Here is a 16,420-nt window from a genome sequence, read left to right on the forward strand (position 1 = left end):
ACACATTGATCTCAACTCATCAGTTCACTTGGAATTTTAAGAACATCAACCAAACAAAACTTTAGTGTTCAAAATGTTTGTAAAGGTAAAAAATATTATTTATTGTTGTTTATGCAGAAAATGTTTATTGGAACAGTGCTATAAGTGTGAATTAAAGTGTGAGTTATAAGTGAATGTATTCAAAAAAATTCGACTGTTAATCTACAGTTTCTCGGTTTTGGATTTATTATTAAATTTTCGTTATTTTCCCAAAATATAATCGCCACAAAAACAGTATTTTAAACGTTTGCCTAATACTGCAACAGCTGAACTTTTTTTCATTTTATTTACAGGATGAAAATTGTTAACATTAGCTAAGGCCTTTTTCCTTTTGTTTTTTTTATGATTAATAATTCATACCATTATGCCGATCGCTTGTCTTTTTTACTATTGTTCAATAATATTTCATATGTTGTTTTATATTCAATTAGATTATAATTTCTTCTTAATATTTTTAGTGTGTGTTTTTTATGGTTTTTGCAATTGGGCTGCAAAGAACGTAAGGTTTTTTTACTACTCATTTAACTCATTATAAAGAAAAAAGTTCAATAGGTTCATTTTGTATAATTACATTCTTCAGTAGGTATTAGGTAGAATAGGGCTACCGCATATAACAATGGATTCTTACAATATTCTAAATAGTTTTGTGAAATATAATAGTATTATTTTAGCTGGCGTGTCTTGCTATCGTCGTTGCTGCAGTGGCAGCCGAACATGGAGAAGCATTTTCATCACAACACGTCACTAAATTTGAAGGCGTGCCAGAGGTCCGGGAAGAGCGCATTGAATACAATGTACGTATTTTTTTTATTTTTTTTTCATGTTATATTCTCCACTTTACTGTATATCATAACAATAGCATTAATAGTTTTTCAAAAATAGCATTGAAAATATATAACAAAGACTCGTTTGTTAAAACACTAACAGGTACGGCAATTATAGGAGACAAAAACGAAAAGCATGGCACTTTTTGTAAGCAAACTTAATAAAGATATTACATTGAATGTGTTTTAAATAGAAATACTTATAATAAAAACGTAGAATTCATATGCTAGTACGAAAACCTCCGTTTTCTAGACCAAACTCCCACTCATTCCCAAAACTAATTAACTTTTCCACTTCTCCAGACATATCCAAAATACGAGTTCGAGTACAAAGTAGACGACCCGCACACGGGCGATATCAAGTCCCAGCATGAGACCCGAGACGGGGGTGAAGTCAAGGGTGTCTACTCCCTCCGACAACCTGATGGTCATGAAAGAACTGTACACTACCGCGCTGATGACCATAATGGGTAAGAAAGCTATTGTGTAATCTAAATTATTATTTTTATTGCACCACATTGAACGCCTACAAATTGTCAGGACTTCACAAAATTTATATAGGAACGGAAGGTAATAAATTTCAAATTTAAATCTGTTAAAAAACTCAGAAAGCTATTAAAAACGTGAAACTCATTAATGTTAATAATCTTTTGACTTATTTTTTTAAAGAAATGTCCTAAATCTACTCAGATAAAATTTTCGATGAATTATGTAAATTTGTAAATATAAATTACAAATTAAATTAAGTAAATTATTGATTTATAATACGACAAGAGAAATGACATGTCTTTATGTCGCAAAGTTTTTTCATTAACTAAGTATTTCTTTTTTCAGATTCCGCGCAGACATTAAATACGAAATTCATCACACGAAGCAGGAAAGAGAATGAAGAAATTAACGTATTGAATAATTATTTGTTTACCTATATAATATTGTAATTGCTGAATTTCTTGGTAACAGAAATAATGTAAACATAGCACAAGGCATACTGCATAAATAAAATTGCAATCCTATATATTTTTTTATTTTATTATTAGGAATTACAATATCTATTATTATATTAAGATTAAGATCAATACTCAACACGGAGGGTCCCTTTCATTGTATGATATAATAATTTCACTGCAAAAGCAGAGAGCAAGGTCAACGGGTCAAATTGTTGTAATGACTAAAAAATTTCGACTATATAAGCAGGTCCTTACATTCACAAAGTATCAGTGGTGAAATTATAACTGTATCAACATGTACACCAAAGTGAGTGTGATATTTGCAAGATTTTTTATCAAAAAAAAATAATTTAATGAGTTTATTAATAAATATAATATTTATCAAATCTTCTAGATTCTTTCGTTGAGCGCCGTGCTGGCGGTGTCATCCGCTGGTCTGCTACCGGCAGCCCACTACTCCCCCGCCGCCGCGGTCTCCTCCCAGAGCATCGTGCGCCACGAGCAGCCCATTGCTGTAGCCGCCCCCGTCGCCTACCACGCCGCTCCCGTCGCCTACCAAGCCGCCCCAGTTGCCTACGCCGCTCCCGCCCGTTACTCATCCGCCGCGGCTGTCTCCTCACAGAACATCATCAGACACCAGCCATCCATCGCTGTTGCTGCTCCCGTCGCCTCCGTAGCCTACTCCTCCCCCGCCCGCTACTCCTCTGGCGCCGCCCTCTCTTCTCAGAACATTGTCCGTCACGGCGTAGTTGCCCCCGTCCAATACGCACAATACGCAGCTCCCGCTCGCGTCGCCGTCGCCCACGCCGCTCCCCTCGTCCACGCCGCTCCCGCTCATGTCGCCGTCGAGGAATACGATGTAAGTTACCATTTACCATTGTTTGCGTACCTACCAGGTTACAAGTAGATGAGCTGTGTATAACATTGTGAATGTTTGTGCAGGCGCACCCCAGGTACGACTTCGCGTACTCCGTAGCCGACGGGCACACCGGCGACAACAAGTCCCAGCACGAAAGCCGCGACGGTGACGTCGTGCACGGCGAGTACTCGCTGCTCGAGGCGGACGGCTCAGTGCGCCGCGTGGAGTACACCGCTGACCCACACAACGGTTTCAACGCTGTGGTCTCCAACTCCGCGCCCGCCCACGCCGCTCCCGTAGCCCACGCTCCAGCTGCCATCCTCGCTCACCACTGATCAGCTAACACACAAAATAAGAAACCGTAGTTAATATCTATTTATTATAAATAATAATAAAGAAACTCACTGGTTATACGATATATTTTTATTTTATAAAATTTACTCCTTATAAAAAATTGTTTGAAATGCTTTATACCAATAATAGTCGATAAATAGATGAAATGAATGAAATGAAATGAAATAAATTTATGTGTCCATTTATGTTTTACAATTAATGTACGACAGTGGGTCCCAAACTAAGCGAAATACTTGTGTCTTGGGGCCCTGAGTTGCGCTTCTTGGTTATATACATAATATGTTATGGACAGTAGGAAGTTAACTAGTAGGTAAATAATGTAATGTAATGGAAGTAAATATAATTAATAAAAAAAATAAAAGAAAAACAAAGAACATTTCTTGCGGGTTGCAGCACGCAGCAAATAGTAATTTGTATAGTAATAATTATTACTTTTCTATAAGCCACTATAGCTAGCTACTAGTTATTATTCTGTGACTATTGTCACCTACAACATGTTTACATGTAGGTGTTACGTGAAACAAATAATTTTACTTCCGTAACTACATAAAATTATGTACTGAATGACAAATAAATAGCTGCGGGACAGTTTACAAATCTTTTACATTTGCAAAATTATTATAATAGGTAGAGAGAATGCGCCTAAACTATAGTAACTGGGTCCTAATATCTGTAAGGTTTTAGCAAATGAATGTATTTATTTATTACATCACTAGCGGTCCGCCCCGGCTTCGCCCGTTGTACATATTTATGTTTTCTCTACATAAGAACCATCCTAATACTTCAAGGAATATAATAAAAAAAGAATTATCGAAATCGGTCCACCCGTTCTCGAGTTATGCGCTTACCAACACATTTTGCGATTCATTTTTATATTATAGATTATTCTAATTAGTTTTAATAAAAAGGGAAAGTTATAATCAAATCGTACACACTCTGATAATGGGAAAATAATGTACCTACTTTATAATAAATTTATCAATTATCTACTACGTATAAAATTCTATAAAAATACGAAGTAAGTTTATAAACGTACTTTAGTTATGTAGCAGTTATGACAAATGAGCAAGTTAATAGAGAACAGTATTAAACTCGACACTATTATAGACAAAACGTAATATTTTCTGTATTGAGGTAGTCAATGGTGTTACGGCTTCCAGCTCCGTTAATTTAACAGGCGCTTGATAAATAGTGTTTAAACTTATTTTATTTGAGTCAATGATCAAACTAGTGACTGAGAAAAAGTTACCCGCTAAAAAGATTTGCCTTCCAATTATTCCCTTTCTGAAATCGATTTCAAAAAATAAATTAATAATTAGGATCTTCGTTTCAATTATTATAAGTAATGCATATTTAAGTCTTAAGTCCAGAAAAGGAAATAAACCGGTTTTAGAAGTTTAGGCATGACACAAATGTTGACGAAGTAAACTCTGCTCTTTTACGCATATCCAATTGGTTTAATGCTAATAACTTACTATTAAATGCAAAAAAAACAAATTGTGTAGAATTTATCTTCCCAAATGTAAAAAAGGTGAAAAGGAATATTATTTTAAACGGGGAGGTATTATACCCTGTGGAATCTACTGTTTTTCTTGGTTTGACATTAGATGAGAAGCTTCAATGGGGGGCCCTGCATGTTACCACCACCGCTGCTAAGCTCAGCTCAGCTGCATATGCAGTTAGAAGAATAAGGCATCTCACCGATGAAGAAACGGCTAGATTGGTTTACTTTAGCTACTTTCATAGCATTATGTCCTATGGAATTCTACTATGGGGCAGGGCTGCAGATATAGAAACTATATCACTACATAGTATAAAACAAAGTCGCTTTCCCTGTCCCTATGTCCCTATGTCCCTATGTCCCTTTGTACGCTTAAATCTTTGAAACTACGCAACGGATTTTGATGCGGTTTTTTTTAATAGATAGAGTGATTCAAGAGGAAGGTTTATATGTATAATAATATCCATTAAATAATGGAGAAGTACTGTTATTTTTGAGGTTTCTAATGTGATGTCGTAAAAAATTACATTTTTTCCGCTTACATTGTAAACGCAGGCTGAACCCTACGAGTTATATCAAAATAATGTACTAAGTATTATACACATTGAAAAGGTCTAAAGAAAAGTCCGCGATGGTATATATCTATCTCTTATGGATAACCCACAATAACTTTTTTTTTGTCTTTTACTTTTTACGACAAATAATGGCTAATTTTCGATGCGATTTTAACCAATACAGCATTAATCCTTAACCAATTAAATACCTTGAATACATTGTTCATTTAATATAGATCTATATGGCCCTTTACACCGTATGATTTAAGTGAATATTTTCGAAGATATTACAGATTTAAAAATTGCGGGACGTAGCGTTTGCGGCGGTACCGGCTGGCCGCCCGGCTATCTATGCGCGCTTTGCGAAGCCGGAGCGGGCCGTTATGTTTTTATATACAACATTCACAGTTTTTCTGTAGTGTATTTAGTATCAGCATTGCAACCGTGCGAAGCCGGGGCGGGTCGCTAGTTTATATTACAGAAAAGAGCCATACGCTCTATATATAATTTGCGTGCTCGAGACTCACTAAGAGATCTCTTTAAGAATACTGGTATCCTTACTGTACCGTCGCAGTATATATTTAATAATATTTTATATGTACACAATAACGCTTACTTACACACAAAAGTAGGAGATAGACATTGTTATGACACAAGAAACAGAAATAAAATTGAAATGCCATTTTTCCGGCTAGCTAAAGTTAAAAATTCATTTATGGGTCAAGGTATACGCTTTTACAACAGAATTCCTCATAATAATAAAGAGTTTAGTAGTTCTAAATTTAAAACTTATATAAAAAATGTACTAGTTCAGAGAGCCTATTACAGTATTAAGGAATATATGGACGATAAAAACCCATGGAGGGTTGTCGCGTAAAAACCACAGGACAGTTCTTTGGCATATCACTATAATTAATAATGATGTTACATATGTAATTTGTAAAATTAAATTGTAAAACTGACATGATTAAGGGCCGATTTTTCAATACTTGAATAAAACTTATCCGCCCAATAAAGTATTACACGATAATATTAAAATGTCACGTAAACTGTCAAATACGGGCAATTAGAATACGTTTTTAAAATGGTATAGTAGTTTTATACATTATTCGACGAATAAGTTTTATCCAAGCATTGAAAAATCGGCTCTAAAAAGAGCAACTATGGAGTTTCTTGCCGATTCTTCTCCGTAGATACTGCTTTCCGAATCGGTGGTAAATGTTAAAAATATTTATTTATTTATTTATTTATATAAGGCACAGTTACAGGATATAATCCAAGAACATTTACATCAACTTACTAAATTAAACAATATTAAGATTACGACCCAATTAAAACTGCACACAACATTTAAATCATTACAATAACATAAAAAAGTGAATACAGTAACTACATACCATCATTAATTATCAAGTCAAATGTTTTATCAATATATCAGTACTCATTAATTAAAATAACAAAAATGATTTAAATTAATTATAAGTGTTAACTTGAATTTTATTCATCATTTAAATTAATATCTATTTTATTTCTAAATTGATACAAATTATATAGGAAAATATCATTATTGTCACAAAGATATGTACCTATGACGTTTCAAAAGTGCTTCTAGAAGAAGTCTAATTGAATAAATAAATGTTTGAGTTTGAGTTTGAGTTAGGGTGATGAATTTTATTAATTTGTTGATCTATTCTCATTGCTTAGAAAACAGTTACTTGATGTGTTAACTTATTCCCATTGCAAAACTTAACATACCTATACGCTGCATTTGCTTGACTGATCAACTTAGGCAAGTAGATGGTCATATCAGCCTTCTCTTTGATGCCAGCCTGAAACATATTCTGTTAAATCCACAATTTTTAAGCCCTAGATCCTCAGTTGTACCACAAATAATATTAGAATACTACACGCTTTAAACGCTTGCGCGTTTACCACAGTAGCAAGAAGGCGACATTTTTAATATGCTCTAAATAATTAATCAGTTTCTATAGATTTAAAATTAAATGAATTGAAGATAATTATTTACAATGAATACAATGAAAACTATTAATTCATTCAGTAATAGCTAGAGCTATATTTTTTAAGTAAATTAGTGTAATTGTTATTAGAAGCGAGTGGTAATAGATAATATTATGCGTGGGGTGCCATGTAGAATATAGATACCAATCTATTATACAATCAGCTCAAGAAAAGCGCACCACGCTTTTTTCACAAAAATACCTACTATGTATTAGTTATAGCTTGATTCCAAGATTAAGAATTATTTTCTACTTTTTAGTTGTTTAAATTATTATCTTGAAAGCGAGTTTTTTAGTTTTCAAACTATATTTATTTTAAGTATACGTATATCCTGCTGTTCTATCAGCGTTTGTAATGAAAATTTAATTAAAAAATAAAAAACCAGCCAAGTGCGAGTCGGACTCGCGCACCGAGGGTTTCGTACAAATAAGTTTAAAATTATTAAAAAAAAATATATTATGTGATGTAACTAAAAATTTATGGTTTTCGTAATTTTTCCTTTATCTATGCTATAAGACGTTGCTTCGTACCAAATTTCAAGATTCTGAGTTCACGGGAAGCACCCTGTAGGTTTTGATTCCCTTGCAAGTGTCGAAAATTTGCGGCATAAACGGCTGTATCTTTTGATTGCGTTGGCTTAGAAGTTTGATTTTTTCACAGCTTCAAGGGACAGTAGACCTGAGTAATTGATATAAATTTTAGCTTCATACCTCCACGCGTTCCTGAGAAAAAGGGTCTTGACAGACGGACGGACGGACGGACGGACAGACGGACAACAAAGTGATCCTATAAGGGTTCCGTTTTTTCCTTTTGAGGTACGGAACCCTAATAATAAATTTATATTGGTACTCACGCTCACTCAGGCTAACTCACGCTGACTCAGGCTAACTCAGGCAAACTCACGCTATTGCACGCTCAAGCACGCTCACTCACGCTCACTCACGCTAACTCACGCTAACTCACGCTCACTTACGCTCACGCACGCTAACTCAGGCTCACTCCCGCTAACTCTCACGCTAATTCAGGCTATCTCACGCTCACTCACGCTAACTCACGCTAACTCAGGCTCACTCACGCTAACTCACACTCACTCACGCTAACTCAGGCTCACTCACGCTAACTCACGCTCACTCACGCTAACTCAGGCTAACTCACGCTCACTCACGTTTATTCACACTCACTCACGCTATTCAGATTATTCAGATTATTTTGACTATATTGAGTATTTCATTCAGACTATTTGAATAATTTTGGAGTTATAGCAAAATTAAAATAATGCGTCACGAAATGATTTTCTGTGGTTGTGATACGAACGGCGCCCTACGTCAGGCGTGCGACAAGCTGTGCATTATTACTTTTTTTAAAACTCATAAAATTATTGTAAAGTCACCAATAATTGATAAGTGTACAAATTTTGAATTACAACTGACCGTTTAAAGTGGGTTGAAATCCTGTGTAAAGAAGACGGTTAGTTTACCTAAGGAAATATTTAATCCTGGCCATCCTTATAAGGATTGTAAAATAAATTCATGAAATTATTGTATTGTCAACTGTACAAAATTTGAATGAAATCCGTCTGTTTAAAGTGGGTCAAAATCGAGTACAAAGGAGTCGGTTACATACAATTATTACATACAAACATATATGTTTTAAGCTGATCCTGGCGATCTTTATAAGGATTCTATTGTCATCGGTCCTTGATAAGTGTACAAAATTCGGTCGTCAGTTTAAAGTAGGCCAACATTGAGTCGAAACGAGTCGGTTATATAAATATAAACCTACAGGTGAAGCTAATAAAAGCGTGTTAAAATCAACTTGATTCAATTTTTGTTGGCTTTTAATGAACCTATTTAACCCTAGGTATGTTTTCCCTTACTTTTTAATAGTACACACAGATCAATAATATTAATTAAATAGTAGTTCAGTTTCTTTACAATAGTGTGCTATCCAATAAAAAATACGAATGTCCTATATATAAGTTATATTGAAATTATTCCGTTAATAACGTACCCTGATCAAAATATAATATCAATCGAATCATCTAAGTAACTGTCCGCTAAAAAAGCATCTACAAATTAAATTATTTCTGCTCTACATTTTAGAATGTGGGTATTTATATAATATCTAGACATTTTATTCCTTATAATATTATTCTGTTGTAACGAATTGAACTTGTCACCCCAACTTTCGCTGATCTTGATTATTTTAGCAACATAACTATAAGGTGCAAAAACTTGATATGCAGTTGACCATGAGTCTGAAAAGCTATAGTATATAACTTGCTAAAAAGTTTTAACGGTATCAGTAATAAGAAATTATTCCTATCAAAATGTTCTCAAAAGTAAGTTTTAAATAAATAGCAATTGTGTTTAATAAAATGAAGTGGATTATAGGTACTGCGGATTGTTACATATTATTTATTATTTTTCTACTTTAGGTATTTGTGGTTAGCGCTGTATTAGCAGTCGCTTCTGCTGGTCTGCTGCCGGCGGCCCACTACTCCCCCGCCGCCGCGGTCTCCTCCCAGAGCATCGTGCGCCACGAGCAGCCCCTTGCTGTAGCGGCCCGCGTCGCCTACCACGCCGCTCCCGTCGCCTACCAAGCCGCCCCAGTCGCCTACGCCACTCCCGCCCGCTACTCGTCCGCCGCGGCTGTCTCCTCACAGAACATCATCAGACACCAGCCATCCATCGCTGTCGCCGCTCCTGTCGCCTCCGTAGCTTACTCCTCCCCCACCCGCTACTCCTCTGGCGCCGCCCTCTCTTCTCAGAACATTGTCCGTCACGGCGTAGTTGCCCCCGTCCAATATGCACAATACGCAGCTCCCGCTCGCGTCGCCGTCGCACACGCCGCTCCCCTCGTCCACGCCGCTCCTGCTCATGTCGCCGTCGAGGAATACGATGTAAGTTACCAGTTACCATTGTTTGCGTACCTACCAGATTACGGGTAGATGAGCTGTGTATAACATTGTGAATCTTTGTACAGGCGCACCCCAGGTACGACTTCGCATACTCCGTAGCCGACGGCCACACCGGCGACAACAAGTCCCAGCACGAGAGCCGCGACGGTGACGTCGTGCACGGCGAGTACTCGCTGCTCGAGGCTGATGGCTCAGTGCGCCGCGTGGAATACACCGCTGACCCACACAACGGCTTCAACGCTGTCGTCTCCAACTCCGCGCCCGCCCACGCTGCTCCCGTCGCTCATGCTCCCATCATCGCTCATCACTAAATAAGTTTTAGTTAATAAATGTTATTTATTAAATATAATCTTACTTATGTCGTTAGCACAATAAAGCAAAATCTATGTGATAATTGAATCAACTTTTTATTTTTTTTCTTAATTTATCCACTTGATATTCACATTCAATACATATAACTACAAAACAATATGTTTTAAATTAATCAGTCTGTTAATCACTATCACTATAACTACATAGTATAAAACAAAGTCGCTTTCTCTGTCCCTATATCCCTATGTCCCTTTATACGCTTAAATCTTTGAAACTACGCTACGGAATTTGATGCGGTTTTTTTTAATAGATAGAGTGATTCAAGAGAAAGGTTTATATGTATAATAACATCCATTAAATAGTGGAAAAGTACTGTTATTTTTGAGGTTTCTAATGTGATGTCGTAAATAATTACATTTTTTCCGCTTACATTGCAAACGCAGGCTGAACCCTACGAGTTTTATCAAAATAATGTACGAAGTATTGTACACTAGGGTGGAGTGATAATGTATGAAAGAAAATTTTTTTTGTTTTTTTCAAAAGGCATAGCGACAGAAAGGTGCCTTTTAATGAGTGAATTCAGCATACAAAATATTGTTTACCTGTCTTGATGTTTTGAGGTGCCCCAACCCAATTGAAAATTAGAAAAGTATGATTTTTTCGCAAACTTTGATTTATTTTTTAATCACAGTATTTTTATGGCCTTCAAGTCTATTATATAACAAACTTCTTTGTGATACACTAAATAATAGCCTGATTAGTTGTTTTAACGTATTTCATTAATGAAAATGATATTATAGAGGAATGAAAATATCAGAAATAAGTAATTATTTAGTACTAGCTGCGCTTGCGGTTGCCTCGCGGTTTCACCCGCGTGGCTCCGCTCCTGTTAATCTAAGCGTAATGATATACAGCCTATAGCCTTCCTCGATAAATGGGCTATCTAACACCGAAAGAACTTTTTAAATCGGACCAGTAGTTCTTGAGATTAGCGCGTTCAAACAAACAATATCTTCAGCTTTATAATATTAGTATAGATTATAATATTAGTATAGATAATGCTGTTTTTTTTTTTCAAAATTAGGCATTAGCAGTCGTGATACTGATGCTCTTGCCATTATAAAATCATTTTGTTTACTTTCTCAGCAAACTGCACTTGAAGCTTATGTCACCAATTTGATAATATGCTTTACGGCCTGGGCAAGGCATAGAAAATCTTTGATATTCTGAAACGTAGTCAAACCGCTTTTCACGATGTCTTTTAAGGTTTCTTCAGATAAATTAGAAGTCAGAGGCTCAGTTTTCTTACATTCTTGCCACATAGTTATATTGGTATAATCTTTTGAGCAAGTAAAAGAGAATTAAAAAAATGCATTTGCAACTTCAAATATCAAATAACCTTTGGTACTGAGTGACAAAATACTTCAGTTATCTTTTCTTGTTCTTTTTTGTTAGTTTGTCGGTCTTGATAAGGTTTTAATAAGCGTCTATATTCATCGAATATGGTGTGTCGAATAAGTTTTAGTACCTACTCTATTAAAGCTATCTAATAGTGGGAAGCGATGCTATTCGCCACACATCACACATTTCCGTAGCTAATCTTTCGGATAAATCATGAATTTTGTTATTTTATCAGGTTTAAATTCATATCTAATAAATAAGTAATAGTTTCTTAGCATCAGTATAAGTTGGTAATTGAGACACTGGGTACTTCTCTGGCAAACAAAATACAGGACAACATGTCGTTTGTCGTATTTTGACTTCCAACACTTTACTGTAACAAAGCGAAATTAAAGATAGGACTCACATCAAAAATATTAAATTATGATCTTAATTGTATTTACGTGTAAAATATAATTAAGAAATATTACTAACATTAGTGTTATTTCCTTAACGGCACTGTTCAAAATCTACGTTTCCTACAATAAGAGTCGGCGCAAACGGGCCACCGACTAGAGCCACTGGTAGCCAGCGATAGCCACTTTTTTATATATTGAAATATTATGTATTCTGTGTCTTCCCGTTGGCAACCAACGAGATAACACAGAATCTGATTTAGCGTTAATTTGTCAAAATTAAACTTTAATGATTTTCGACTAAATTTTTTGAATTTCTGAAAGTTCATGATGTTGGGGGCACCTCTAAATGTATCATCAGCAAAGTATAATTTTGCATGTGTATTTATGAGCAATAATGACATCTTTTTACAGGTATGCCGAAACGAAAATGAAAAAAAATATTTTTCACTCCACCCTATTGTACACATTGAAAGTACAGAAAAGTCCGTGATGGTATATTATGTCTATCTCTTATGGATAACTCACAATAACTTTTATCATTTACTTTTTACGACAAAATAATGGTTAATTTTCGAAGCGATTTTAACCAATACAGCATTAATCCTTAACGAATTAAATACCTTGAATACATTGTTCATCTATAATATAAAAATCTTCTTATATATAAAAATGAATCGCAAAATGTGTTGGTAAGCGCATAACTCGAGAACGGCTGAACCGATTTGGCCAAATCTTTTTTTTTAATGTTCGTTGAAGTTCCAGGATGGTTTTTACGGCGAGAAAAAATAGAATTATTGCTGGAAAAACCCTAAAAATCTAAGAGTTTACTATTATGATTAAAAAATCTTCTTATATATAAAATTCTCGTGTCACAATGTTAGTCTGCATACTCCTCCGAAACGGGTGGACCGATTCTCATGAAATTTTCTGTGCATATCGGGTAAGTCTGAGAATCGGCCAACATCTATTTTTCATATGTACCACGGGCGAAGCCGGGGCGGACCGCTAGTAATGATATAATATAAGTAATAACGCTATTAGTTATCTTTAAAATTTAAGGGGACTCATGTTGAACGAATTCTACGTATATCGATGACTTTTTAATTATTTTGAGAGTTTTAAATTAGCCATGAGAAGCATACGTATGTGATTGGTATGTGAAAATCAGAAAATACGTGACTGAACTGACTGACATGCTCTGTCTTTTTGTTATCTTCTCTTATATATAAAAATGAATCGCAAAATGTGTTGGTAAGCGCATAACTCGAGAACGGCTGAACCGATTTCGATAATTCTTTTTTTATTATATTCCTTGAAGTACGAGGATGGTTTTTATGTAGAGAAAACGTAAATATGTACCACGGGCGAAGCCGGGGCGGACCGCTAGTTTCCAATAAATAGAATAAAAATATTATAAAGTGCAAATTAAAATGGTTGTAATTGATATCGACAGCCAGATGCGACGCGGCAAATTTAAATATACACTACGGAATTAATAAATTATATATAATCTGTAAGTCAAGTCAGAGTATTTTTTTCCTATTTTATCCTATTTTTAACACAATTATATTATCTTAACCTGTACGTTTGTATGCAACCGACTACTTAAGACTCAAATACCTATGACCCACTTTTAACGGACAGATTTAGTTGAAATTTGTAGACCGTTACACTTATCAAAGACCGGTGGGCGGTGACAATAAAATAATCTCATGAGTTTAAAAAAATAATAAAGAATAAACATTCTATAAATTAGTTCTTCGTTTCTTTAAGGGCCGATTTTTCAATGCTTGGATAAAACTTATCCGTCCATTAGAGTATTATTCATAGGTTACACTCAGTCTGGCGTCAGTTCAGTCCATCAGTTTGATCCGGCTTAGACTGATGCCAGAATGATGGATGAAAAACATGGGTATTCTGAACCATCAGTCCGTTCAACATATTTTAACTATAATATGAACTACTAATTAAGTTTGATGTAGAAAGCGTTACATTATTTCAGGAGAAATAAAAGTAGGCTTTGTATAAAACCTGACCTGTCGACCTTGTTCGTGTGCGGATTGATTTAGTATTTAAACGAAACTTTTTACAGCTTTTGTATCAGTTGTAGCAACATAATACAATAAACATGTTCTCCAAAGTAAGTTTAATTATTAATGGACTTCAAAAAAGGAGAGCGATCTCAATTTGGCTGTGTTTTAATTAAAAATTTTAAATATAATACAACTTTTAAATTTGGAAAATCCAAAAGTGCACGCCTCATAATTTTTTTTTAATAAATATTTATTAATTATTATTTTTGTTTATTTAATAACAATTAAACCACATCGAATCAGACCCTGAAAAATGAAAGGGTTCTATTCCTGAGCATACTCAAGCGTAAGAGAAAAAAAAAGACTCGATTAGTAAAGTATTTCGGTCGCTATCGTGTTAACAAGAAAAAGGATCCGCACATACAGACACACGGACGTCCAAGACAGAACTTTTTTAAACTGTTTTTTAACTAGTTTAAATAACAAAAATGACATCAAAAATATCATGAACGTTAAAAATAGTGTTTTTTCTTAATATGTGTGTGTATGTATTATCTTACAAGTGCAATGTATGATACATAAAGACATTTTAAGTTTGAAAAATCAGATGTTTTGCGCGAAGTGACAGTAGTACCCACCTCAACGCTTCGCTTATGAGGCGTGCAATAATATAATAAAAATATAGTTATACCAATTCATTCTTTTCAGATCCTGGCTTTGAGCGCCGTGCTGGCGGTGTCTTCGGCTGGTCTGCTGCCGGCGGCCCACTACTCCCCCGCCGCCGCAGTCTCCTCCCAGAGCATCGTGCGCCACGAGCAGCCCCTTGCTGTAGCCGCCCCCGTCGCCTACCACGCCGCTCCCGTCGCCTACCAAGCCGCCCCAGTCGCCTACACCGCTCCCGCCCGCTACTCGTCAGCCGCGGCTGTCTCCTCACAGAACATCATCAGACACCAGCCATCCATCGCTGTCGCCGCTCCCGTCGCCTCCGTAGCCTACTCCTCCCCCGCCCGCTACTCCTCTGGCGCCGCCCTCTCTTCTCAGAACATTGTCCGTCACGGCGTAGTTGCCCCCGTCCAATACGCACAATATGCAGCTCCCGCTCGCGTCGCCGTCGCCCACGCCGCTCCCCTCGTCCACGCCGCTCCCCTCGTCCACGCCGCTCCCGCTCATGTCGCCGTCGAGGAATACGATGTAAGTTACCAGTTACCATTGTTTGCGTACCTACCAGATTACGGGTAGATGAGCTGTGTATAACATTGTGAATGTTTGTGCAGGCGCACCCCAGGTACGACTTCGCGTACTCCGTAGCCGACGGCCACACCGGCGACAACAAGTCCCAGCACGAGAGCCGCGACGGTGACGTCGTGCACGGCGAGTACTCGCTGCTCGAGGCTGACGGCTCAGTGCGCCGCGTGGAGTACACCGCTGACCCACACAACGGCTTCAACGCTGTGGTCTCCAACTCCGCGCCTGCCCACGCTGCTCCCGTCGCTCATGCTCCCATCGTCGCTCATCATTAAGTGCAATATAGATGTAATTCTAACAGTAATCCCTATTTATGAAAGTTTACTTAATAATTGCAGTTGGTTTAAGAATAAACTATAAAAATAGACTCATTTATGTTATTTTAATTACACCCACTTCATTTCCATATAAGGGCAAAAATTGCAACTTACAAGTTCTACATTAATTTTAGTTTTTAAATAATTTTTATTTTATTTTTTATAATATATGCATTCTAATCAATATTCAACATTATAATAATTACTAATTCTAAGTATAAATACTATTATCGTCCTTCCTGTAATTCTGTAAGTTGGTACATCACTTTGAAATATTGTAAATTTCATACTCACAATGTTTAATGTTTCTTGTTAATAATTGTAAAGCGTTGTTTATTTTAATTGAATTTATTGTAAAGATGAAACTGACTTATATTTAAAAACTCATAACCAATAATATAATCATTTTATAACCTTTCTTGCCATTACTTGATGGATGAAGATAGTTATGACACGAAGCTCTATCTAATATTAGTTAAGAAGTTATGTTGATGCATTTGTTTTAAAGTAAACTAAAAAAGTTAGATACTTTCATTTGAACTGCTTTGCTAAAGAAAAAAAAATCACTAAATAGTAAAATACCGTTTACATTACAACAAAAATCTGTCCATTTATATATTTTACTAACTTGTGCTTATTTTTTCACAAACATATGACAAGTTCTAACTTATATAAAATTGAAACAAACATAACATAC

General features: G+C 36.0%; 5 protein-coding genes across 5 annotated transcripts in view; 4 read left to right on the plus strand and 1 right to left on the minus strand.

Moving 5' to 3' along the window:
* Positions 1-16,420, minus strand: part of LOC149484467 (band 7 protein AAEL010189-like) — a 277,474-nt gene that overhangs the window by 185,656 nt on the left and 75,398 nt on the right. The gene's annotated exons all lie outside the window — the stretch shown is intronic.
* On the plus strand, positions 74-1,752 carry LOC149484491 (cuticle protein 19-like). Its single transcript, XM_089700700.1, has 4 exons — positions 74-85; positions 711-833; positions 1,167-1,333; positions 1,698-1,752. Exons 1-4 carry the CDS (start codon positions 74-76, stop codon positions 1,750-1,752), a joined length of 357 nt encoding a protein of 118 aa, XP_089556826.1.
* On the plus strand, positions 2,090-3,066 carry LOC149484492 (uncharacterized). Its single transcript, XM_089700660.1, has 3 exons — positions 2,090-2,117; positions 2,205-2,669; positions 2,753-3,066. Exons 1-3 carry the CDS (start codon positions 2,106-2,108, stop codon positions 3,002-3,004), a joined length of 729 nt encoding a protein of 242 aa, XP_089556786.1. The 5' UTR covers positions 2,090-2,105; the 3' UTR covers positions 3,005-3,066.
* On the plus strand, positions 9,415-10,328 carry LOC149484493 (uncharacterized). Its single transcript, XM_089700662.1, has 3 exons — positions 9,415-9,438; positions 9,535-9,999; positions 10,083-10,328. Exons 1-3 carry the CDS (start codon positions 9,427-9,429, stop codon positions 10,326-10,328), a joined length of 723 nt encoding a protein of 240 aa, XP_089556788.1. The 5' UTR covers positions 9,415-9,426.
* On the plus strand, positions 14,243-15,750 carry LOC149484494 (uncharacterized). Its single transcript, XM_089700659.1, has 3 exons — positions 14,243-14,268; positions 14,870-15,352; positions 15,436-15,750. Exons 1-3 carry the CDS (start codon positions 14,257-14,259, stop codon positions 15,679-15,681), a joined length of 741 nt encoding a protein of 246 aa, XP_089556785.1. The 5' UTR covers positions 14,243-14,256; the 3' UTR covers positions 15,682-15,750.

The sequence above is a fragment of the Colias philodice genome, chromosome 11 (genome assembly GCF_061535455.1).
Source record: "Colias philodice isolate Cphi_HAF_F1 chromosome 11, ilColPhil1 Martin Lab GWU primary, whole genome shotgun sequence".
Classification (NCBI taxonomy): Eukaryota; Metazoa; Arthropoda; class Insecta; order Lepidoptera; family Pieridae; genus Colias; species Colias philodice.

What these genes read in the sequence shown, in the direction of transcription:
- LOC149484494 (XM_089700659.1), top strand. An exon ending in TCGCCGTCGAGGAATACGAT is followed by an intron (nt 15,353 to 15,435) that starts GTAAGTTACCAG and finishes ATGTTTGTGCAG; the next exon opens with GCGCACCCCAGGTACGACTT.
- LOC149484492 (XM_089700660.1), top strand. An exon ending in TCGCCGTCGAGGAATACGAT is followed by an intron (nt 2,670 to 2,752) that starts GTAAGTTACCAT and finishes ATGTTTGTGCAG; the next exon opens with GCGCACCCCAGGTACGACTT.
- LOC149484491 (XM_089700700.1), top strand. An exon ending in AAGAGCGCATTGAATACAAT is followed by an intron (nt 834 to 1,166) that starts GTACGTATTTTT and finishes CCACTTCTCCAG; the next exon opens with ACATATCCAAAATACGAGTT. An exon ending in CGCGCTGATGACCATAATGG is followed by an intron (nt 1,334 to 1,697) that starts GTAAGAAAGCTA and finishes TTCTTTTTTCAG; the next exon opens with ATTCCGCGCAGACATTAAAT.
- LOC149484493 (XM_089700662.1), top strand. An exon ending in TCGCCGTCGAGGAATACGAT is followed by an intron (nt 10,000 to 10,082) that starts GTAAGTTACCAG and finishes ATCTTTGTACAG; the next exon opens with GCGCACCCCAGGTACGACTT.